The 25,999-nt window shown below is 40.7% G+C and overlaps 1 protein-coding gene across 9 annotated transcripts in view; it reads left to right on the top strand.

Annotated features, from left to right (window-relative positions):
- The window catches only part of LOC122993274 (receptor-type tyrosine-protein phosphatase N2-like), a 249,860-nt gene that overhangs the window by 81,779 nt on the left and 142,082 nt on the right, over positions 1 to 25,999 (top strand). For 8 of the 9 annotated variants that reach the window (XR_006406371.1, XM_044367282.1, XM_044367290.1 and 5 more), the window contains exons 10-11: positions 701 to 787; positions 13,339 to 13,418. Coding sequence is in view for 8 of the 9 variants with exons in the window: in XM_044367282.1 (XP_044223217.1) it covers positions 701 to 787; positions 13,339 to 13,418 (167 nt within the window). In the remaining variant the exon portion in view is untranslated. The remainder of the gene's footprint in view (positions 1 to 700; positions 788 to 13,338; positions 13,419 to 25,999) is intronic. The other variant, XM_044367283.1, reaches the window with a different exon arrangement.

Below are 25,999 nucleotides of genomic sequence, written 5' to 3'. Positions count from 1 at the left end.
TATGTATTTATGTTGTAAAAGACGACATACGTGTCTTTTTGGAAATCCACCCGGACCTTTCATGACAAAAAACACTGTAGAATTGTCATAATGTGTGTGTTGTCTTCTTCAAATGTGAAGCAGGTATTTAGTTTAAAGGCTCGTTCTACCCTCCACCTTTACAAAGCCACAGGCAGTTAAAACTTTTTATTTTAGGTGTTTACATTTTTACTGACTTCAAAGACCTACTGCTCCGTTTCTGTATCGTCTAGAGTATTTCTGACACTTTCACAATACACTTCTGAAGGTTTTCTTTTTTGGCAAGACGTTATTTTATGCATAAAGTCACTGTGGTTCAGGAGATACAACCATTTTAATTTGTGCATGTCATTGTTATAAGGGGGAAGGGTTAATTATTACAGGACAAGATGATTGACAATGAAAAACACCAACTCAATGATCTATCCTCTTGTGTTAGACAGTGGATATCGTACTATATGCTAATATGTTAGCATGTCCTCAGAAATACTGTATCTAAATGTAACCCTAGTTCGGGATGTTGGTGTTGTGATACAGTAATACATCATTTTTATCTATGGGATGATTTTAATTTAATTTCTGTTCTTTCTCTCACTTTTTCCCTACCTTCTCTAACCTCCTCACCTTATCCCTCCTTTTCATTCTGTCCTCCACCCTTCTTCTTCTTCTTCACCATCATCAGCAGGCTGCAGACAGACGAAGGCCTCCACCTGATTGAGATCCTGGCTCGCAGGGCCAAGATCCAGATGACAGACTTGGCCGAGCTCTCGTACGTATGACTGTTTTTCATCTGTCAGTCACCATCGCGCTCGCTCCTTCCCGCTGCGTTAATGATGTTTGTTCTCATAGAGTGAGCAGTCTGGCTTCTCCATCTAACCTAAAGTTGGCTTTTTTTTTTTTTTTCTCGCGGCATAAACCATTCATTTATACAGCTGTGTGGTGGAGTATCATAAAAAACACAAACTGGCACGCTGACTGTGCTTTCTGCCACTCTGAATAATCTACTGCTCATGAGAAAATGAGTTGATTCAGACGCACCTGGTCTGGTTAAAAATACCAATAATTAAAGTCTGGTTGAAACAAATTCATTGCACTGGAAGTGACACATTTCACACCATGGTTGTGTTTTCACCATCATGATCCCAGCAGTGTCATACTTACAGAATAGTTGGAGCATTTTCTAGGTTTTGCAGGAGCTTATTCTAATAAACAGCAGCCTTAAACACAATCGTCCACAAATGATTTATAGCTGTAAATTTTCTATATTTTTCTTATTGTCAACAAAATCTCATGTGCAGATTGAATTGATCTACTTACAAGTGTTGTAAAGCCTGATATATCTTATATCTCTGTGCTGTAGACCTCCATTGTTGTCCAAAAACTCTTAAAAACACATCAGCGAGTCACACCGTTGCACTGGGTGACGTCTTCCTTCGTCCCAAAGATTGTAGGGTCACAATAGTTTGTTCAGAAACGGCTCCAAAGACAGAGATCATGTTTTCAGTCTCTGGAGAGCAGTTCTGTGTAAGGCAGACGCCACTGAGCATGTGCTACATAGCACAACAAGCTAGTACAACAAGCTAGCACAACCTCTTGACTTTGTACTGACGTTCTTTTAACAATGTAATACATTTCTTTTTTGTTTGTTTGTTTGTTTAATAAGTTGTTGGTTTGTCTCTGTGCATGAGATTTGTTAACAATAAAAAATATATGGAAAATCGCTCACCAGATACTTTAAGACAGCAATAAGGTGCAGGAATCTACAGCCGTCAGCTTTGATAAGTGGTTTATCAGCCTGATGTGCCTGTTTAACCAAAATCATGATCATACAACCAGCAAAATAAATGGGATTTTAATTATCTTGCAGCTTATTCTTTACATTAAGTTAAATTACGTTATTAAGTCATAGAATATAAGCACCAAATATTAACAATCAGCAACAAGGGGAGATAATTTACTGATAACAACATGCAGTAAACTGTTGATTGATTGCAGTTATACTACTGGTCCAGCACCAGACAACCGACAAAGTTAACGATGAGCTGGAGAAGAACATCTAGCAGCCACAGAGTCAGATAGTTCAGAGTTGGTGGCGACCAAACTGGAGCTAAAGACAGAACAACTTAGTAAAGCAATAATATGTCAGGACTGTGTGTTTGTCAACTCTTCTGACCCCAAGTGTCCACAAAACACCAACAACAATTAGTTAATAGAGCTTTAAATTAGATTATGATTATAATCATTAGTATTATTCAGTTATAAATGTGTGGCTATCAAAAATAAAAATTATTGGCAAACATTACACACACACACACAGTTGTGTCTCTGACTTTCAACTGACTACTGTCATTCTCTAGATCACTAAGTCTGCATTTAGGTGAAGGAAGTTGTTAGGAAATGTTTGTGTGGCTGTTTCTTTTATACTTATTTTGAGTCTATGTTTAAGTTTTCTTTTTCCGTTTTGAACCTGTCTCCCGACATGTTCGGGAGCTGCACTAGTCTGTCTGCCTCTGCGACCTCTTCACTGCGTAGGTCTGCAGAGATGGTTACGTGTATCTTTTCAGAGGAATAATTTTAGCCTCACTCTATACATTAATCATCGAATCTCAGAGTCTAAACCTCAAAATAAACAGTTAAAGTTTCGGTCCCCAGGATGCGTCCCCACGGTGTGAGTGGGCTGTTTGGATCAACACAATATAAGTAAAGGAGAAGACACACACACACACACACACACTCACACAATCACAGCTCCAGCAGCGCTCACAGGAAACTAAAAATAAAAGCATTTTATTGCTTATAAAGTCCTTCTAAAAGTCCCTTCGCCCTGTAGTGAAACAGTGAAGCTCTGCCAGCTGTCAGACAGCCAAGCAGTTGAATTAAATTACATTTGGGAAAAAAAAAAAAAATCAAATTCATCATTGTAAAATCTCTAAATCACAAACGACTCCAGCTTCAGACCAGACGCTGCTGTAGGTGCAAAGGTCTTTAGATGACTCATATCGTCCATAGTGCGCTTTACATTCCCGACAACAACCATTTTGTACCTGTAGGCTCGAGTGGGCGGCAATTTTCTCAAAGGGCGAGCATCACATACCGAAACTCTTCAGATATTCCCCGTGGAAGATGAGCAGCCCCCCCCCCCCCCCCCCCCCCCCCCCCCCCCACCGCCATGTCAGATCAGAGAGGGCAAAACAAGTGGGATCAAAACAGAGAAATTTTCCAGTGGCACAAGGCGTTAAAAGCAGAAATGGAGGAAGGAAAGAGAAAACGTTGCCCCCTCGCAGAGTACAAATCCAAGGACGACGCCTTATTTTCATTCTGTCAACATTTTGTCCTGCTCTGGGGGAGAAAGAAAGCAATGAGAGCTGCTCGTCCACGTTATTGACATGTTGGAGTCGAGCCGCCGCTGACGGCAATCATTTATTAATGAGACTGAACTCTGCCTGAACCCCCCCCCTCTCTCTCTATCTCTCTATCTCTCTCTCTCCTTCTCTTTCGTTGTCTTTTTTTCAGTCTTTCACTCATTCTGTCATTATCTATTTCTCTCTTATCGCCCCTCTCTCTGTTTCTCTTTCTCTCTTCTTTTCTCCTTTTTCATACACTTCTTTCTTAGTTTGTCTCAATCTATTTCTGTTTTCTCTCTCTTTTGATCTTTATCACTCTCAATCTATATCTCTCTCTCTGTAGTTGTTGCTATATTTTTACCCCCACAGGTGACTTTGCAGAGGGTTGTGAACATTTTCAATGTGATGAGCTGCAGCAGTAAAACAAGTGCTACTGCAGTGGTCTGCAGTTAAAGACACAGGCTAGAGATTTATAGTTTCAGTAGACAGTATAAACACTACATGGCCAGAAGCATGTAGACTTTACACCTACAATACATTCAAGTACATCTGTCTTAAAACAGCAGTCAGGAGCCCAAATGAACATTGAAACAGGTTTTACTTGCTGTAATCATTCTTCCTGTTCATACTGACCATTAGAAGATCCCTTTATGATGCACTTACAATGGAAGTGATGGGGAAAAATGTTTTTAAAAGTTTATCTGAAGCTGATATGAAGTTTCAGTCGTCCAAATGAGTCAAATCAAGTAGATATCTTTCAGCGTTACAGTCTTTTTAGTGCCAAGTTTCCTCTTATTGTTACTATATTTCCACCGCAGCTCAACAGGGAAACACTGTCCGAGGAAACACAAAGAGGGAGTTTGATGCTAAAAAGACTGTAAATGTGTCAGATATCCACTTGATATGACTAACTCAGACTGCTGAAGCCTCATATAAGCTTCACATCAACTTTTAAATGCATTTTTGTACAAAATTACTGTGGATTTTGTCCTCTATCACTTACATTGAAAGCACATTTGAAGGGGATCTTTTAATAGCCAGTTAGCTACTTTAGCTAAACTGTGCTAACAGGTATAGCAGGTATTATAGCCAAGTAAACTTAATAAAGTATTGCAACAAGGGGGGAGAGCAGCAGGTGAGTGAACTGTCAATCACAGCTGTCAATCAACACCCACACGGCAGACATCAGAGCTACTATACGTCTTCAAATCTTATTAACGAAGTAATTTTTTTCCAAAATGACCACCAGCACACTTATCAGAGGCCCCGAATTTACCGATTGAGACCAAAACGACTCATTTAAAAAAAAAAAGATTGACTTAGTATTTCTAGAGAGAAGTTAAAGGCTTTTTGAATGAGTCAAATGAAGCATCTATTTATTGGATTGGTCACATTTAAAATGCTTTATGCTGGTTTTTGTGTTGGGACAAAACATCCAAACACACACAAACACACAAACACACACACACACACATTTCACAGCCCCAACCTACAACACCAGTCTTCACAGCAACTCCCAAATTGCCAGGAAGCCAATCAAACCCATGAAATAGAACATCACAACTTCCTTCCTCCTCGCCCTCCAGCTGTTTTAGTTTTGCTATAAAATGAGCCACAGAACAGAACACTTATTTTGTTGTTTTTTTTATTAGTTTTTAAATGATCCACTGCTTTCCAATTACTTCCCTCCACGGCTGACGTCGTGACCGTTTGTTAGTCACTCGTTCATCAAAGCACATGCACCTTTTTCCCTCAAATATCCGTAACTATGTATTTCCAAAGACCAATAATAGATACTTTTGCAAGGTAACAACAGGAAATGGATCGGTATTAGGAAAATATGGCGTGTTTCACTGATGTATGTCTGTTTTGACCTCAGTTATTGCAAGACTGCCCTAATAGTTGTCACTATCTCAAATTGTGGTATAATAGTAGACAAATTACCTTAAATTTCCATGTCCCAGTTGCAACCTACAGTATTAATAGTGGTTCTCAGACTTTTTCTGTCATTCCTCCCCTTGGAAAACCTCCCAGTTGAGTTGAGAACAACTACTACAGTGTGTGCTAATTCTAACCTTGTGTGTAGTGGAAATAGCACAATGAAGTATACTTAAAACTTGCTCCAAAGTGCTCAGTTTTTGAGTGTAGTAGACAACGGACTCAATAGTCCCAAAGCGAAACACTCAACAGAACAGCTGGAAACTGAAAATGTCAATGACGACGATGATGACACTCACAAAAAAAAGGCAATAAAATACCTTCATCTGCTATTTGATAAGACTTGTATCATGACCAGTTTGAAACGGTACATTATTTGTTTGTTTAAACTGTTTAAGCTTCCAAACTACCTCACATCACTTCTCACATTTAAATCTTGTAACTAAAGTGCATGATCCAGTAAATACTTAACCTTAGAAATCCCTCATGTTCCCGCTAATCTTGGCAGAACTGGTTTCAGGTACTCTGCACCTTTTAATTGGAATAAATTGCCCTCAAACTAGATTTTTTCGTTCCCCCCTCCCGTGATGTTTTTATGATTCTCGTAACTGTTTTTGTTGATCGCGGCTGCGCTTCATCTGATTTATGCTCAATCTCAATGAGACTATCTGATTAAATAAAGTTTACATAAACATTTAAATAAAATAAAGTTTTTTTTTACTGCCAGTATGAGCACGTAGCGTCTGCAGCGTTTGTAGCATTATACAGTGTGGAATTTGGACTTAGTGTGAGTGTTTTTCAAGCTGTTATGAAATCGTGTTTACTGTGATCTGTGCAGAATTATTTTGGATTAATTATCTGTTATCTGGTTAGTTCAGCACATTTTAATGGTGTTATCCAGTATTGATTTTTCAATGTCACACCGTTGGCCAGCGTTGCTTCGAACGTGTTTGTCCTCAAAAGAGGTGATGAAGCCGGTCGAAACTTTCTACACTGTTGAATCGAAGAGGAAGAAATTCATGTGTACAGTTACGTATTTGAGAATGTGTGTGTGTGGGACAGGTGGGGATTGGGTGGTTTGGGTCGTGCGATTCACACACACACACACACACACACACAAATATTCTGCCCCCACCACCCGGCCTCGTTGTTCCCGCGGCACCTCGCCGTGCTGCTCGGCTGCTGTATTGAGTCCATGGGTGGCCTGTGCTGTTCTCCTTTTCTAATGCACCTTTTGTCTTTGTTCTCCTATTCTGGGAATGAAAGGAGGGAGCTATACACTGGGGAGAGTGATGGATTGGAGGCAGAGAAAGCAGAGAGAGTGACAGAGAGAGAGAGAGAGAGAGAGATACAGAAAGAGAGGGAGAGAGAGAGAGAGAGAGGGAAAAAGCCGGGGCTCTCTTTTGTTGCAAGCACAGTGAAAGCCCAGCAGGGGGAGCCGCCTTGACAATTTGTCAGAGGCGCCACGCTTATTTTTCCAAGGCCGTCCGGCTCCTCACCGCTGTGGCAACGGCAGTCACTTTCACCAGAATATATAAGCCCAGAGACAAAAGCTTCAGACTGACACTGAGACTAAATATTCTGCATGACTATTCGTTTTTTTTTTTTTTACATCGTTTTTACACATTTTCCCCCAAAATTCAACCAGATTCATACATTTCTGAATCTCTACTAGAAGTGGAAAGTAAAGCTCTGTGGGTTTGAATAAAGCTTAGTTGCAGAAACACTTTTTTTTAAAAAAAACGATCGATTTCTGTTAATATGGTGATATGATTCCTGTCGCTCCCAGTGCAGTTTCACTCATTTATGACTTCTTATTTACTGCATTTAAGTCTGTATCTTGAGACGAGACATAATAAGGAGGTTTAGTGCATTTTTATCAAGATAATGACAGTAGCAGTAGCAGGTAGATTGATATATCCCTACTGGTATATGAAGAGCAACAGTAGAATTAACATGATTAGCAGTAAGGACTGAGGAGTGTCACTTGTTAATATAAATCAACTAATGTGCAGCAGAGTTCCCTCCACCGTTAGCTGCAGTGTGTCACCTTGCCCTGATTAACGGCTAACTCTTAAAAAAACTGAATTAGAGTGTCAACACAGAGCTGTGAGTCTTTCCCACCCTGATGATAATAACACTCAGTATGAATAATTGGTGGATAGTTTACAGTGTTGTACATTAACATATAGAAGTGTTATGAATAGGTGATAGACAGCGGTAGTGTGAAGTGCTGCAGTATGTTCTGTTTTAAATAACTCACATTATAGCCTGAAAGTTTTACTGTAACATTGTTAATTCTGAGTTCTAACACTGAACTCATCCTGTTTTATCTTAACATCAGTTTAGATGATAAGCTCACGTTTTAAGAAAGAAAAGATTTGTGTGAGGAGGCAGATAGAGAACTCTGGCGTAAGCAGAACGGTCTTAATAGCTATTTACAGCGCTATAACGGAGAGAACACACTATTATCTACTTCATTGATTACCTGATTTGACTTTATATTAAATCCGAAGGACAGGAGTAGTTAGGTTTTGTGGCTCTGTCAGCACATGTCTGGAAAGCTTTGCATCACCTCAGAGAGGTTTTATTATTCAAAATGACAAGTCAGTCATACAAGACAGGTCAACTTCCTCCCGAACTCTGCAGTTCACAGATGAAAAAGACATTTAAATCAAAATGCTCTTTTACTATAAACAATCCAAAATATGATAATATATGATATATAAAGTATTAAAAGGTTAAGATAATTGATTGTAAATGTATATTCTGGTCTGTTTTGTACATGTTTACCCTGCTTTTTGATTTTAAAGGTTAATTTCACCCATTTTCTCACATACCTCCATGCAGACAGTTTTGGTTTGATGTGCCAAACTAAACAAATTATATTTGGAAAACTATTTCTTTAGATCCGACCCACACCCGACACTTTCAGCTCTTTTATCTGGGCCACAAGCGAGCCGTATGTCAACCAAGAACAAACCAGATAAACCAGAACTGGCCCACATCCAAAATACACATACCCGAGAGCACTGCATCTTTTACCAAAACAGGCCTACATTTGATTTGGGATATTTGGGCCATATTTGCTGTTTTACATGTAGCTCACATCCAGAAGAAGGCCAGCAGTGATGCATCATTGCCTGAAGTGTCCCACTTCCGTATCTGTGCAGTGAGGTCTATCGGTTATCCAAAATAACCAGGACGTTGTTTACAGAGAGAGATGTTGCTGTTGATTGTTTTAAAAAAAATTTTAATTTTAGTGCTTTAAACACCACAGAAGAAATGTAATTCACCTCCTTTGTATTTGTGTGAAGGCAGAAATCTGAGAGATGGATATCTCAAAGTCTGGATAAATAAAACAAAAACTAGGTGTATTTTCTGAGAGGTTTTATTGACTGCACTTGAACTGAAAGTACTGTATAAAGTCAGAGCTGTATACGTATCACTCCCACTTTCCCTCCCATACATTTAACTCCCTTTCCTCCATTTAGGCAGCAACACCGCAGACACCTCCACCTCAAACCCTCACACCGTAGCACCAGATTAGCATATTACAACAACAAAAATGTCCTCCGACAAAGTAGTTAGCGACCCGTGCAACCTCAAACCACTGAAAAGACAACAAAAACTTCCCTTTTCCTGACTGTTCCCTCCGAGGGCAGAGGCCAGAGAGCGGCGGCGGCGGCAGCGGCGGGTTCAGTGAGCCTGCAGCAAAACTTCCACACCGGCAACGTATGAATCATAAAAGCGAGCCTACACACTGCGGCGGGACACACAAAATAAACCTGGAGAGAGTGACTCACGTTCTTACGTTTCATTTGGAACAATTCGATACTGATTAGATAATACTGACGGTAAGCGCTTTCAGCAGAACAGCCTTGGAAATGTTTTTAGCTGCTGCCCCTGTGGCCTGGTAGTGGTTGAGGGCACAGCGGCGGGCGGGAGGGAAGCGTTGATGTGGGTGGCTTCACAGAGCCTTTGACTGTAGCCGGCCGCCGAATAATGATGGCTGTTGCGTAACCGTCACTGAGTGTAGACTGAGGGGTTTTTTTTTTTTTTTTTTTTTTTTTTTGAAACAGGAGGGTTGAGGTGATGTAATGTCTGTGTCTGAACTGAAGGGTCATATCGGAGAGACGCCACTAGGAGGAGAGAGTGGGCCTGAACTGGCTGGATGTGAGGTGGATGAGGATGATGACAGTCAGGGGGTTTCGGGGGGGCCGGATGTAGACTGATAAGGAGGTGTGAACACAGAAAAAAAAAATGTTTATATCATCATTTAGTCCCGTGTTTGAGTCTTAAATCTTTTCTCAAAAAACAAGTCAAAATCATTTTTGGTACAAAGCACATCATATCTGTGAAGTATTCTTTACCACAAGCAACTGCTGTTAGATAAAAGCTTCATTTAGTCCCAGTTCTGAAGCCCAGTTTTCTGTAAATATCTCTCAATTTGGGGAGATTTTTTTAGTCAAATCATCTTGTTTCATCAGTTTTAAAGAAAAAAGCACCAAATGCGCCTCATTCTAAAAAAAAAAAATACCCTCAAACAAGTCAATCTGTTGTAGAAACAGTTGAAATAATTTCACTGCACTGGCAGTTTTTCACTCAGATGAGAAAAGGATGGAGCACATTGATTTACAGCCTTTAATAATGCAAACAGACCAACGTGTCTTCATCAGGACTCTGAAATTTGTCGTCCCCGACTTGAGAAACACCTGATTCAGCTTCATATTGCAGGAAGGTGCACAGGAAACCCCTTTCTACTTTGTTTTTTCACTCATTTTTAGAAAACAAGATTTTAATGACTCAATGACTAACAAGATAAGAACGTGCTAGGATGGAGATATTTGCAGTGAAACCAGGTTTTGAGGCAGTTTTCTGTTGTCACTTTGGGAACCTTTTGTCTTTCCCTCCACTATATTTGAATCCCTTTGCTGGAGTTACTGGTAACTTACACTGTCTAAATCAGATCAGCTCATAAGAGGTTGCTGTTTTCAGATAAAAGTCTTGTGTGTCAACTTTTGAGGAAGAACCTAGTTTCATCTTAGTGACACGAGCTCTCAGTGCATTAGTCTTCACAATTTTTAAAGGAGCATGTAATCCTTTAACTAATCTGGAATAATCCAAAACATTTGTGGGGATTTTCATTCTTTTATGACCTCCACTTTAGCGGATTGTCATAACTGATGCACTGTATGTATCACATGTTGTAATGCTGTTTTTATGCCATAGTAGTATCACTGCTTTTAACTAAGTATATAACTTTATTTAGTTCTACCACATCTGATGAATGTGACATTATTTGTTTCACTTTGATTTGAAAAGTTGTCTCTTAAAAAATAGATTTTTAGTTTCATCCTTCAGTATAAACGAGAGTCAGTGTATGAAGCTGTTGTCATTCTGTCAACCGAACTCATGTTTTATCTCTTAAACCACGACAGGATTTGTTTCATGTATGTCTGTTGTCAATCATACTGTCAGAGTGGCTGTCACTTTTTTTTTCCAGATGGTATGATGTATCAGTTCTGTTTTATTCCCACAATGAGTTATCATAATACTGCTGTTAGATAAAAATATCCAAAATGGCAAAAATGTCAGATTTTCTTTTTTTTTTTTAACCACATTAATGGGTTTTGGAGTGGTTTTGTCAGCCAATGATGCTGGAAAATCTCCTAAAAAGAAAGAAACAGTACATTTTTAAAGATGTTTTTATGGATTATCATCACGTCGAAGGCATCTGAGCTCCAGTACCTCGAGGTTCTAGTCGGATATTTGTGCAGTAACATACATCAGCAACACACAGAAACACTTTGTTTCCTTTAACATGTTTTATAAACTAATATTTTCTTTCCAAATGACAAATACGAACAACAGAAAACGTAGAAAACACCTCCCGCGTGAGCTACTTTCGCGCGATGAGTGACGAGGTTATTTACAAGGTTCAGAGTCAATGCGGTGTTTTTGTGCAGGAGCTGCCTTGGGTGGCAGAGGCCGACAGATGGATATGTGATCAACTCAACATGAGTGATTTTCCCTCTTCATCACACACACACACGGAGACTCCACACACACACACACACACACACACACACACACACGCCTTCGCTGGCTGATGAATCGCTTCATAGATGTGACAAATATATCGGCTTCATACCTCTGAGGAGAAATAATGGCCAGAAAAATGAGCCGACATGTTTTTGTCGAGTTCCACAGACAGGCTGGTGCGACACAAGTAATCTTTTTGTTACTTTGGTTGCTCAGTTTGTGTTGAAATTTCACTCTGAAAAAAGATATTATGTGTAATATAGCAGATACAGGTTAGAACAGGACGGTAGAGAGTAGCATAACAATAGAGACAGGAAGTAGTTTCTTTTTTTTTTTTGTTCAGGCATCCAAGTTTCCCCAAGGGGATCATTAATTTGACCCGGTCTAATTAGTTTGTTATTGCACCTTAAATGTTAGAACAGGATAATATTACTGCTGCATAAAAAACCCCGGTGAATGTGAGTTTGGTGCCGCTTGTGTTTTTCTTCAATACGCTGACCTCAAGGCCCAAGAAACCCAATTAAAACCCACAATAACAAAAAAAAAAAAAAACGTGGGCAGGGGAATGTCAAATGAAGGCTGTTTTTATCCGAAGGTTTGGAGGGTTTTAACCGGTTTAACGATCGGTAAAACAGGACAGAACGTGTGTCGCTAAATTGGAACGAGTGACTCCGTAGACGCCTGGATGGATGGACTGAAGGTTGGAGAAATGTTGATCAGGAAAACGGTGGATTTTGTCTGAATGGCGAGGATGTAAAAGCTATTTCAATCGTTTATTTGTCCTGTAAATGTGACCTAAGCAGTTTATTTTAGGATAAATATGACTTTATCTGCAGGACATTAAAAAGGCAACGTTTAAAAATGACAGTACAGAGAAAGGATATGAAGAAACAAACCTGATTTGTTTTCATTTCCTGTATTTCTCTTAATTATTTTGCTGCTTATTACTTTATTTCAATTTTTTTTCTGAAACTGAAGACCTCACAGCCTACAAAAGGCACTCAAAACCCACAATAAAAGCACAACAATTTAAATCCATCAACCTGAAACGAAAAAAAACTACTTTTCTAAATCCCTGAAAACATCTGAACATGTTTTTTCTGCCAGCAGCGCTAGGATAGGACCTGCTCCATTAATGATGTCACCGTATTTTATAACGGTGTTGTTACAGTAGCAGTCGCTTCCTATAGGAGCGCACAATGCATCCTGGAGGGGAACCTGGTAATATATCTTCCTGCTGGGCCTTTAGTCTGAATTACAGCAGGAAAAACAAAAGGTTAATCACATTGGGAGACTCCGCTCTGCCTCTGACCACCCAGCTTCTCTCCCTCAGTGTTTCAATTCAAGCTGCTTTATTGGCATGAATGTCAGATGAACAGGGGTAAAAAAAAAAAAAAACCTTCCAAAGCATCTAGAAAAACAATAAAAAATGTCTTTCTGTCCCTTTTCTGCTCCTGTCGTCTCTCCTCTTCCCTTTTTTTCTCGCTGCCCCAGTTTCCATCTCCCTCGATTTACATCTGTCACGACAATATGCGCCGCAATCACCGGTACGTCAAATCAAAATGTAAATGTATCATAAACAAGACACTACTGGAAATGCGTTCGCTCATCGGAGAATCACGTATCAGAGCGGGTCCTCCTGTTGATGACCAAAAATCCTCTCATTCTCAACCCCCCGCGCCCCCACCCCCACCCCCCTTCTCTTCATTTCCCAGCGCGTTTAAATGCCGACGGGTGCGTTACATTGAGATTCAAGAGGTTATCTTGCAGCGGTGATGGGGATTGCAACAGCCTAAAGGATCGCCACAGGTTAAAGCGCTTTTTTTTTTTTTTTCCCAAGCGCCACGTATGACTGAGCTTTAATGAGCACAACTCCTTTTCCGCCTCGGTCTGAAAAACAGCACCTGGAAAATAGATTCTGAGGATGTCTTTTGTAAAGCCTCTAACTCTGTGTGTGTGTGTGTGTGTGTGTGTGTGTGTGTGTGTTTTACAGGGTGGTGGGCCCTGCTGTGACCTTCAAAGTGAGCCCAAACACTCAGAACGTCAGCACCGCAGATGTGGCCAACGTGGCTGGTAGGTTCTCCTTGGCTGAGTAATGTTGTCTTTATACTGACAGAGAAAATGACAGGCCATTATCATTGGTTTGCTGCTGCACCTGAGGCCCCAGACCAACATTTTTCAAAACTTATGACTCCCTGGTCAAATATATTGGGTGGTTTTTTTTGTTTTTTTTTCTCTCCAACTGTCTATTCTGCCATTTTCTCTCTATTCTCTCGCTTCCAGTTTGGTTTAGTTTTGGTAAGTAATTGGTACCAGTCCATTTTGAAAAGGAGCCAGCAGGATTTTCTGTTGTGTCACAAATCTCCGAGCAGCCACGTTTGGCTCCATCATGGAAATTCATTGGAGAGTTGGATGTGTGCCTAAAAAAAAAAAAAAAAAACAAGTTAGTAAAAGAGAGACTCCAGAAATCTCTATCTGTTGTGTTTGGGGAATGAGTCAGCACATTAACGCTATATGCAAATATGACAAAGTCGGATGAGTTTTCTAACCTTAACTAAGTGCTGCCATAAACAGTTTGTAGTTACTACGGTACTAGCCGATATTATACTGCAAGATCTTATTCAGTACGTTCAGTATCGACATTTCTGCAACTTCTCATTACGTTCAGAGAAAATTAGGCAGCGTTACGTTTTTAGCTAAATGTATTTGCTGTTGCAGTTTAGTTGTGAATAAATATAATTTCTAGGAGAAAGGGGTTTTGTCTCAGATTCTTGTGATTCAGTGCGACCCCACTCTGTTACCGTTAGTTAACATAAAAAAGATAACACACCGAGTTTTCTGAGCACATCGGAAACTCCATATGAGTTTATTTAGGTAGCTAAACAGCCACAGAAAACAGGGACTTGACCTTTTAAATTCTACAACCACTATAACATATTGGCCTGAATGTAAGACGACTTGTTTTTGGACAACGTCTTTTTGAAGATACAACGCACTCGTCCTGTTTGGAAAGTTTCGCTGAGATACTATTAATGCGAGAAGAGAGTCGTCATCCTTGAAGCCTTTTCTCTCAAATGTTAATCCCACATTTGTGTATCAGTCACAGTCTCTCCTGTCAGGCTCTTGGAAGCGGTCAAAATGATTTTCTCTGTCAGATACCATTTGTCGTTTTGAGCACCTCATCGTCTGTGGCAGCAGTAATTCTTAGCAGCTTGAGAGACGATTCGGACGCAGTAAAGTCTGAATTTGTGTGAGGATCATTGGCCCACCTGTGAGAACGGAGAAACGGAGAATACCAACTTCTGTCTCCTAACAGGCGATTTAGAGTCCCTCAATTTAAACGCAACAGGCTGAAGAATTATTTTCAGTATGTCCTGTTGTTAAACCAAAATCAATGTGCTGCCAACTGAGATCTGAATCCAGAGGATATGATGTGATATGTATGATTGTCATGACTGTTTGATGTTTTTTGTACGTCTATGAAAAGTGTCACATGTGTAACTGTGTGTGTTAAAGTCGTTTCGTATCATATTGTATCATATTGTAAGACGTACAAAAGACGCTTTCGACTCATTTTCACTCCTCATTTTTGCTCCGCGGCAAAAAAACACAATACACAAACCTTCACAAACTCCTGAAAGTTAAACTGAGCCAACAAAACACTTTTAGTGCTGACTGACTCTCACAAACTCACTATAAACAGACTTTAATACACTCACTGCCTATAATGCAACACTCTCAGTAGGAGCCGGTGTTACATCGGTATTCACTCCATTCAAAAAGGATCTCTGATGTTGTGAACATGTAATAAATTTGCAAAGTGAGAGGGGCCGCTTGTTCTGGCAGTTATTTTACTTATTCTGTAATCCTGTTTCAAATATTTCTTTTAACGATCTCCCCAGTGTTACTGAACATAGAAACCCAGGACTCTCTCAGATAATGTAACGATCATATAGTTTTATATTTTTACCACCAGTCTCAATTATTTCTTCTTCGTTTCTGAGAAATAATGTTTTGTCCGTGATTTTGGTGGACAGCTAAGAATACTCCAATACCCATGAGCCTTGGTTGGCGTTGCTATGGAGAAGAAGCCATGGGTGTAAATCTGAGCATAATGAATTCAAAACGCTACGTCACTGAAGATGTAAATGAAATGTGTTGCTATGGTTACCTAAATTCACTGAAAAGTGACCCAGAAATTAAAATTGAACTGAATGTAATCTTTAGCTTCTGCTCGCCGTTTGCAGCAAACATGACCGAATTTTCAGCTCCTTGACTGGTTGCTTCTTGCTGAAATGCACCTTGGGAGTCGTAGTTAACATCTACCCCGACATTTTTATATACACAGTCTTGTACCTTTGACTTTTTACTAAAGAACTAAATATTTTCTAACACAGTTGTTCATCTTTTGTACTGATGATTCAACCAGCAGAGTTTCATATTGATCTAAGCTGTAGTAGAGCTCAAACTGTGAGTAAAGTAACACAGTCTTTTTGAAAAATGAATGGGATTTTTTACTTTTAGAACCAGGGGCGCCCCAAATATCTCCTCCCACTTTGATACGCTATAGTCTAGTCCTCAAATATAAGACAACCTCCACTTTTTCTAATGTAATATCCATGTAATCCAATGTAATCTTTAAAAGGTAACACTAGCTTACAGGAAACACCGAGCGGTGCACACTTGGGCTGGCGTTAGCTACTTAAGCTTAAGTGTGCTAACAGGGTAGGTATCATAATCAAGTAACATGAAACTTACTGAAATATTGCAACATTAGTCCAACTCAGTGCGAGTCTCGGAGCAGCAGGTGAGCTAACTGTCAATCACAGCTTTCAATCAACGCTCACACAGCAGACATCAGAGCTACTACTTTAAAATCCTATTAACGGAGCGATAATTTCCTAAATGACCACCAACACACTTATTAGAGGACCTGAATTTAGAGACTGAGACCATAATGACTAAACATGATTGTTTAGTCACTAATCATGAAAAACATGATTGTCTTAGTATTTCTAGAGAGAAGTTGAGTTGAATATGAGTCTACTGGAGAAATACTTTCTTATTGTTAGCATGTGATTGATGCCACTCTCAGCACTATTTTATGCTAAAAACATTAGCTAATGGCTCAGCCCAACAGTGGCCCAAATCCTGGATTCCAGACTTGTGATGAATGACGCTCCAGATCTGGTCTACACTGCGTGACAAATATTTCTGAAGAAATCTGGTGCAGTTTGCATCTGTTCATATGTAAATAATGTGTTCATATTGGTTTACGTCCCTAGTTGGTATTGTGGCTCGGCTTCATTGTAGTGTCAGGTGATCCTTTGATTTTAGTCCACCACCTTTTTACATGTGGAGAAAACAGAGTCTCTTCCTTTACTGATTCAGTTTCAAATCAAAATGACTCAGTTCAGACTGTTCTGTCACATGCAGAGGGACTCTCTGTAATAACCTTTCAGAGTACAATCCAGTAAAGACATTGTCAAGGTGTGTGTGTGTGTGTGTGTGTGTGTGTGTGTGTGTGTGGTTACCGTGTGCTACAGTGTGACTGACGGTAATGAGGCGAGGGTGTTGATGAAGTGGGGAATAAAGAGAGGAGGAATGTTTGCCATTAGCCAAGCTGTCAGTCCAGAGAGAGAGAGAGAGAGAGAGAGAGAGAACTTTCCTGATATTCCCTCGGCCCAATTCCAGATCAACGCACACACACACACACACACACACACACACACACACTCTCCAAATCACCTGCTCTGGGAAATTGGCCCTGTCAAAATAACTTACATGAGTAGCTCACTGTATATTTTTTCCCAACATTTTATGCCTGCTTGATAATTGCAACCCCTCCTCCTCTTTCTCTCTCTCTCTCTCTCTCTCTCTCTCTCTCTCTCTCTCACCCACACACACACACACACACACACACGCACACACGTGTACACACACTTTGTGCTGATTATGCAACGGCCTCTCTCTCCTGTTTTTAAGTGCTATTGTTGGCGTTCTCATTTCCCGCCCGCCGCTCCCGCTGGCTCGGCGGGGTCACGGATGAGCCTCGATTGTTATTAATGCAAACATTTGACAGAACGTGCTCGAAATGAAAGATGGCGTCCTCTTAGCGAAAGTGCAATAGCATGGGCGGGGACGTCTTTAAAGTGTCGTTTGTCATATTCAACTAGAATATCAATCCGTCCTGAAGCGTACATTATCCCTGCTGGCCGAGGTTTATAGTGCTTTTCTGAAACATTAAGCTTTACACGGCTGTTGTAATGACGTCGTTTTATCACCGCACAGAGCCGCTCAGCAGCGGACGGCAGGGATCGGACGTCCGTCTCTTCTGTCTCAAACTGTGTTCGGGTGGAATGCTTCTGGCAGCTGTGTTAAGAATTATACAGTTTTATTTGATTTAACCTCCGTGAACACATCATTGAGACATCAGCCAAAGAAATGTTTAAATATCGAACTGTTTACGGCGGCGGAGGAAGAATTCAGATCCTTCGGCTGTAGTTTGTGATGCTGTCGAACGGTATTGAGTTTCACCGAAAGGTGTTCATGTCATGTGACATTATAAAAACAAATAAACAAACAAAAAGTGTTCCCTGCAGTTACAGTCGAACAGAGTTTACAGTCTGAATCTGAGTCAAATAAGAGGTCAGGAAATAAATAAATAAATAGAAAACAGTGAAATTGAACAAAACAGTTAAGAAAAAAACAAAAGGAAAAAGGTTTATGTGAAAGGTTGTATCCCTTTTTCAAGTTGGACAACTATTTCCTCTTTTAATGTTTTTTCAATAAAGGCTGTTTCACAACAGACACTTGATTTACATAAACACACAAGGTTATTGCATATTCAGTAAGATTCAATATCATCAGACTTCTTGCACTCCGGACAGTTTTCATTTCTGTTTGCTTATGAATCATTTAAAATAGAAACAATGTATAAGAAAGTAGTATAGTATAAGAATTTATATGGTAATAATATGTAATCCAATGCAATTTTTTATAGTATTACACAAAACCATTCCATCCATTCATCCAACTCATTCATATTATATTATTCCATATATTTATGTAATTTAATCCCTTATTATTATTATTATTATTATTATTATTATTATTATTATTATTATTATTATTGTTGTTATTATTATCATTATTGTTATTATTATTAGTAGTAGTAGTAATAGCATTTTGAGGTATTTTTGAGGTATGTCAGAATTACAAGCAAAAGTACTCACTTTGGCTATTTTGCAGTTTCTGGTTTATATTATTATGTTATTGGATTATTATTACTGACACATGTAAGCAACATTTTAATGTTGTAGCTGTTATGACTTTAGCTGCTTTATAAATTATTGCATAGTCTAATCTGTAGCTATAGATCAGATTTTATAAACTGATAATAGTTTGTAAGTAAAATCTGTAGCTGTCATAATAATTTATTGGATTAAAAAAGTATGAAATTTTAGATGAAATGTAGTTAAATAAATGAACTTACATAAATGTGACTATGTATTGTATAAAATCTCGTAGGTGTTATTTTCTTAATTGATATAAAACATGAACCCAGTTCTGATTGCAGCCTCGCAGGAGTCCAGTTTAAACCTTATCATTTTTCTCCTTCTTACATCGGATCGATCCTGACCTCGGGCCCTCCGGGTGCCGAAAGGTCCGATTAATGCAGCCAGGCCGGCCAGACCTGGTGTTGCATTTTAAGAAGCCACGTTACCACTTCTGTCACGCGCGTCCGCCCATTGTGAGGAACTCCGGAGCCACTGGGGGCCATTGTCAAACGTGGGGGTGGACGTCAAGATGGTGGGCAGTGAGGTGCTGACCCCCATTGTCTGGCTGAAGGTGGGTGGGGGGGACCCAGAGGCTACTTCCAGCGATGCGTCACGGCCGTGAGAACGGGACCCCATGAATAGGCCGGGGGGTCAGGGTCAGGACAGCGGGCAGCTCAATTAGCACTTAAAGCAGGAGGAGAGCAGCTGAGATAGCCTCATCCCTGCACCGTCTGTTCATCTGACTTCTACTTTTTCATCCCGCCAGCACTTGTTTTTGCATACATGCTAATCATAACTCTCAGAGTAAAGATGCTACCTCGCACGCAGGCACAAAAGCTGTTCACTCTGGGGGATTACGGACGGTTTGGACAGTTGCTGCACGGTAGTGGTCAGTTACGGACTCCTCTGTCTTCTCTCAAGTTAAACTAACCCTTCATTGTGAGCAGGCAGACAATGGCTGGTTGCTCAGCGAGTCAATGTTACATCAGAGGTTTGATTTGTGTGTTGACATGTAAATAATTTCCTGGCAGAAAGGTCAGTATCAGTTTAATAGGTTAAAAAGACATTGTCCCCCTGCAGAGGAGGAACCAGTGAATGCTCAATTTACATGGTAATTAATGGGATATTCCTTTAAAAAAAAAAAAAAAAAAAAAAAAAGTGGCGGGAAGTGCTGATCGTTCCTATCTAGTTCACATATCAATCAAAAATTAGTTTTGTTAGTAAATGCACAAGCTTGGATATATGCGTTTTTGTTATCTCACAACATCAATGAACATGGTGGTGCACGTGAAAATGTTTCACACGGCTTCCACAGGATTGCATTTTCCATTTTTCATTAGCAAATATAGGATTTTATCATTTTTTTTGCCCTCTAATGTGTGTGATTCTCCAATTTCTGTCTAGAAAGTCGCTACTTTACATCTGTGATGATTCCAGCAGAGCGAAACATACCGAGCAGAAATTACATCCAGGGGGATACTCACACACACACACACACACACACACACACACACACACACACTCATAAATGCTTCACAGGTGCTGGCCATCAATTACCAAAAGTATTTAAATGTCCACATGAAATAAACAAAGAATCAGAGATGAGAGAGCAGTGTGGGAACACTTTCCCTTTTTCGGTCAACTTAACAAGCAGCCAGTATTAATTAATGCAAATGTAAAATCCAGAGTGCTAACAGTGTAAATCCTGCACGGACTTAACAGTCAGACTCCAAACAGGCCCTCAAGACATCTTGAAAAGATAAGATGAGATAAAATATACTTTATTGGTCCTTTAGGGAGAATTTTCCTCTGAATTAGCATTGCACTCCTATAAAAGTGGACATTTTTTCAATAAACAATCAAAAGAGTCTTTTTTTTTTCACTCCGCACATTCTTCTTTCTTGTCAAAAGCTGGAGCTTATATTACCCACAGTGCAACTCAACTCTATTCACCGGACTGCACGGTTTCAGGTGTGTGATGCCAGTAGCCTGGAGCTGCTAGCCTCCAGCGGAGATGAGGATTGGGCCGCAGAGATCTGCCAACCCCGCTTCTCTCTAACTCCACACCCCCAGATTTCCCTCATTTTCAAACTTGTAGTCTTCAGCCCCAACCGATGCTGACATCACTCTAGGCGATTTATCAGATTTCACACAGCTTCCTCCTGAGACACAAAAGGCTTTATACTATTTTTTTTTTTTTTTTTACTTAAGCAGTAGTACTTCCCAACACCTGGAAACAGACTTCAGATCAGTAGAGTTCGACTAAATCTTACTGGTACTGCAAGATTTGATATAATTTTGATTAATTTCGTACGTTGGTTCACCAAGCTAATGCAATGCATCGGCTACACTCTGTCTGTCTGTCCCTTTTCCCATCAGGCTTTGTGTTTCTACTTGCAACATATGACATGTATGGATGGAAATGATTGTCACAGTAGGTGAGAGAAACAACAAAACAGCTCAAACCCAACCTGAAACTTGTCGCTTTTGTTTTATCGTGTAACTGTCGAAAAACTGTCACATCTGCACTCTTGTGGATCATAATGTGCAATACTCTAAGCCAATATACCATATACTAACAGCTGCAGCTAGACTAACATGTCTCTACTCCTACTACTACTACTTAAGTTGAATTTATGGTTTTAATGATCACTTTTATGTAGTTTGCTCCCGACTATCAGGGAACCCAATAAAAACCTCAATCCAAGCCTGAGAACTTGACATCATCTTGTCTTTGCAATGAGGGTCCCTCAACAAAAAGACCCACAAGTTCACTCTTAATCTTCCTTTAAGTCCCTTAATGTGATAACGTAGTGAGCGTTTATTAAGGGGTGGGAGTTGTTCAGTGTCTGTATTTGTAGAAGAAGCAACATCGGGCAGCTGATTCCTTTCTGTCACTGATCTTCAAACCAGATCCTGATGACTGGGCGGAGGAGGGTTTAGGTTACTTTTTACAAAGGCATCAGTAGCGTCCGGACCTTTTCTTTCCTCCACTCGACTTTTCGTCTCCTCGTTTTCTTCCGTCTGAGTGGATTAGCATAGATCTTGTATGCTGACAGGACTGACCTTCACTGCAGCTAAACACTTGTCAAAATGCCAAATGTAATTACTGAGCTCTTTGGGTCAAAGTAATGTGTTTCATCTACCTCACTTCGCCCTGTTATTAATGCGCAGGCCCTCGGACCTCAGACTGCAGTCGAGTCCCCCCCCCCCCACCCCCCCCCACCCCCCTTTCCTGCCCTCTCGAAGCGCTGGCTTCCTGCATGTGTTTGTGTGTCATAACAAAGCGAGGAAATGTATGCGTAATTATGCCTAAATAATGTGTTCAAATTGTTATCTATGTGGACAAGTTTTATGCGAGACGCTTCGCCGCCGAGATGTCTTTGTGTGACTTTGTCAGCCTATATGCTCGCAGATCCTGTGATTATGGACAATTTAAAGTTATCTCGCAGAGCCGCAGAGTGCTTCCCCTAGCATTGCCTTTCAAAGGTCATCATCATCATCATCGTCGTCGCCATTACCATTCCTCTGTAAATTGCATGCCTGGAAACTGTCAATTCTGTTATGCTGTCTTGACATCAGCTGTCTCTCAAGGGAGCCCCTCTGCTTGTCTTGCATTTACAGTATATTGACTCTTGACTATTTTGAAGCTTTACTTCCTATTTAAGTGTCGACTCAAATGCAATGACTCACAAACCTTTGACATGTAGTTCCCAAGATTATCATTCAAAAAAAAAAAAAAAGAAAAAGTTTCTTATTGCTTAGATATTACTTGTTTCTTTAGGCGATACGCATGATTGCAGAGAGAAAAACATTCCATGGTTATATTTGACAAGATGTCCATACACTCTGTCATTAGTAACACCACTGACTGATTTTGTGTCATCGCCTTCACTGCGTGGAACTCCTTTAATTGTTCCCATTGATTACCGGAGTGATTGCATTGGAAACAGCTCTCGCGTTGGGGTCCGTCCAGCGGTCTCTCTCTCTGTGCCCTTCAGGAACAGGCAAATCTATTTCAGTTAACTTCATTTCAGTTCACATTCTAATCAGTTTTCATCGCACGCCGAAGGCTAATCGATCCTAGAAGTTTCTCTCACCTGTTGCTAAAGAAAAAGAATCAAAACAGTGGTGGTGGGGGGGGGGGGCGGGAGTGAGAGCGATGAGGATTGTGCTAGTGATCAATTTGCTGTGACACCACGCCGCATTTTTATCTCCTCACCTGTCGTCATAGCAGAGCTGGAGGCGTTTTTGTGAATTGCGAGATGCCTCATCCGAGCTTTAAAAAAACCTGCGCACCCCTCACTCCCCCCCCCCCCCCCCCCTTGCTGATCCAGAGTCACCTGTGGTTATTTTGGTCCGACTTCAGAGAGAGCGGGGAGCTGCGCGGTGTCCTCTGGAGCTTTGCGAGCATCTGTGAGTCCTGCCGTCGAGCGAAGGGGAGGGATGGGAATGATGAGGGAGGGAGGACACAGGTGTTGTGCCGAGCTCGAGTTTGCACAGCGGTGCAACGTGATCCCTGAGCCAACCGCGCAGCCACCCTGCCAGCCACTCAGCCATGCAGCCAACCAGCCGGTCTGATTTCCCCGTCGCTGGCACCGGCCTGCTGGCATCGCCAACCCCTCTCTCTCCCGCTCCCGCAGCTGGCAGGATTTCTGCGAGTTGGCCTGGGCTCCTGACGTTCGCTGCAGGGTTGGCAGACCTCTCCCAGATGGCCACCTTATAGTGGAGCTGGCTTCGCGCTTGCATCACTTTTGCATCATTCCCTCAGCTACAGAGCTGTAGTGGAAAGGAGAGGGCGAACGTCAGTTGTGCTGCGGCATTTCTGCTGTGAGGATACTGTACGTGAGATGATGCGGGAGTGCTGAACTCTGCTGCAGCTCTTTCACTTCCCAACTATGATTTTGTTGTTGTTTGTGCTGTTTGTGTTGCTGCTTTTCAGGGAACCAGTGACAGCTACTGGACTGGAAACAAACACAGTGAGAAGAATCAGATCTCCATACACACCTGCACACACATCAAACACACACACACACACACACTCTAGAGCCAACGCAGCTTTTTAATTCACGCGTGAATAGGCTCATAATAACCCTATCTTTTACATTCAAATTGACGGGACAGTGTCAGGGTGCCTCTTGGCTTTATATTTTATTCATAATCTAATTTAAATCCTACTGCATTACCTATAATTTATATCCCACTAACTCTGTAATCCCAGTTGAACGGAAGAACAGGCCCGGACCTCCCCAAAACTTGTTAGCACTAAGATTGAATAATTTAATATACATTTTTAAAACTGCAACGGATGGGAGTAAAATCATCTCATATGATTTTTTTTTAATATCCTCAGTTTTAATGACCATGTCTGTCTGATGACTGCTCCTAATTATCACCTTTTCATCCCAATGTGTTTTTTTTTTTTCCCTCCTCAGTGTTACGTTTCCTTGCCGGGACAAAGAATGACACACGGTACCTGTAATGTCATGAAAATTCAGTTATTGAAATATTAAAAGATAGTGTCATGACATCAGAGTTTTTCTCTTGGATTCTCATCAAAGGACATTCATATTATATATGTTGGAATAGTTGTGATGTAAATGATGTGAAAAGGGGGTTTATATTAAATAAAATGAATAGCGCCCTGGAATGTAATAAGTTTTTTGTTTTTCAGGTATAAAAGTGATTTGATATGAAGTCCGAATACTTTAAAACTAAACATTCATAACTCTGTTTCTGTAAACTGTGATTTGTAAACTGTGCCGTCCCAATTTTGGGCCTCCTTCCAGAGCCAATTCATGAATCAATCATTATTACAACCAAATTAAGCTAAAACAAGGCACCGTCATCAATCACAAAGACACGTTTTAAAGGTTTTCGATAAATGTTGAGAGTTTAAAATGTAGATTTGAATAGATTCGAAGCGTCCTGCACCACGTGATGCCTATCCCAGTACAGCTTCACTAATTCACATCTTACATTACAGAGATCTCCTGTAATCTCCGGACTCACTGATAAACGTGGAGAGAAAATAGAGAAACACGGGATGATAGGGAAATCAGAGGTGTCAAGAGTCAAAGTGTCAAATTTTCCAATTTTCTTTGACCATTTCTATTAGTTCATATCAGTAAGATATGAAAACAAGAGGATCAAAGAGGTAAAACTGAACAAAAAGAGGAAGGAGAGAGTATTACTGTAAGCTTACTTTGCATTTATGTGAGATGAGGAAGAAATACAAAACACACAAAACACGACTGGTTGTAATCAGAATCAGTTTTATTGCCAAGCAGGTAATCAGATTACATACAAGGAATTTGATTTGGTGTGGTCATGTACACAAAAATAAGAGGTCCTTAATAATATGAAAAGAATAATTTACAATAGAAGAGAAATATGAGATATGAGGTGGTTAGAGGAGCATTAATATATATATATTAAATAGATTAGAGTGGGATGAATGTACAGGTTATTGAACACCATCATTTATAATAAGTAATACAGTTGTGTTAATGTAGCCCGCCATGTAGGATCCAGATCAGTGATGTGCAGAGATTGTGGTTCGTTACGTTACGTTAACATACTTCATATAACGTAGGAGGCTGTTTACCTCACAGAATGACAGACGTGCAGGTCGTACAGCGGCTGCTCTTAGTCGAGGCTGCTTCTATTCAGGGCGAAATGGATGCTGTCGCAAAGAAGAAAGCCGGATTGATGTCGCTTATATGCTAGCTTTCTTCATTTCGGACTCTCTGGTTCTCCATTTCAGTGACGGTTAGCGCTCTCGAGACGCTTCTCAATCGTGTGTCAACGCTCACAAAAGCTGAACTCTATGCAAGGGCACGATCGAATCTCTTTCTTTGAATTGAACTGATTTTCTGTCCAGAATGAAACTGTTCACCGTATTTACCACAACATCACTGATACTAAACAATACGTGTCTGCGCCGAGCAAACACCTTCCTCTCAGTTGGATGCGAGTCGTTTTCTTTGCAAGTTCGACTGCAGCTGAGGTTTTTTTTTCAGGAACGGTCGTGTCCTCTGTTGCAGTTATTACAGACTCCTGACTGAAGCCGCCTGTTGCTCGCTCTCTCTCTCTCTCTCTCTCTCTCTCTCTCTCTCTCTCTCTCTCTCAGCGGCCTGATGAGGCCTCCTGGACCCGGCAACTCATTTTTAGCCGTCTTCACGATGCCTTGATGAGATGTAGAGGCAGACAGCTGGATTGATTGGCCCCTCTTGAGTGCACAGGCCTTGATTACAACTGCACTGAAGTGATTCCCCCCTCCTCCCCACTCCTCTCCCTCCTCTCCCTCCTCTTCTCCTCGACTCCTCTCCCTCAGTCTTGTTCTGTTAGTCTGTCTCTCTCCTCTCTCCCTTT

This window comes from Thunnus albacares, chromosome 12 (assembly GCF_914725855.1).
Source record: "Thunnus albacares chromosome 12, fThuAlb1.1, whole genome shotgun sequence".
Taxonomy (NCBI): Eukaryota; Metazoa; Chordata; class Actinopteri; order Scombriformes; family Scombridae; genus Thunnus; species Thunnus albacares.
Note: the sequence above shows the minus strand (reverse complement) of the source record. Positions and strands in the feature narration are given on the sequence as shown.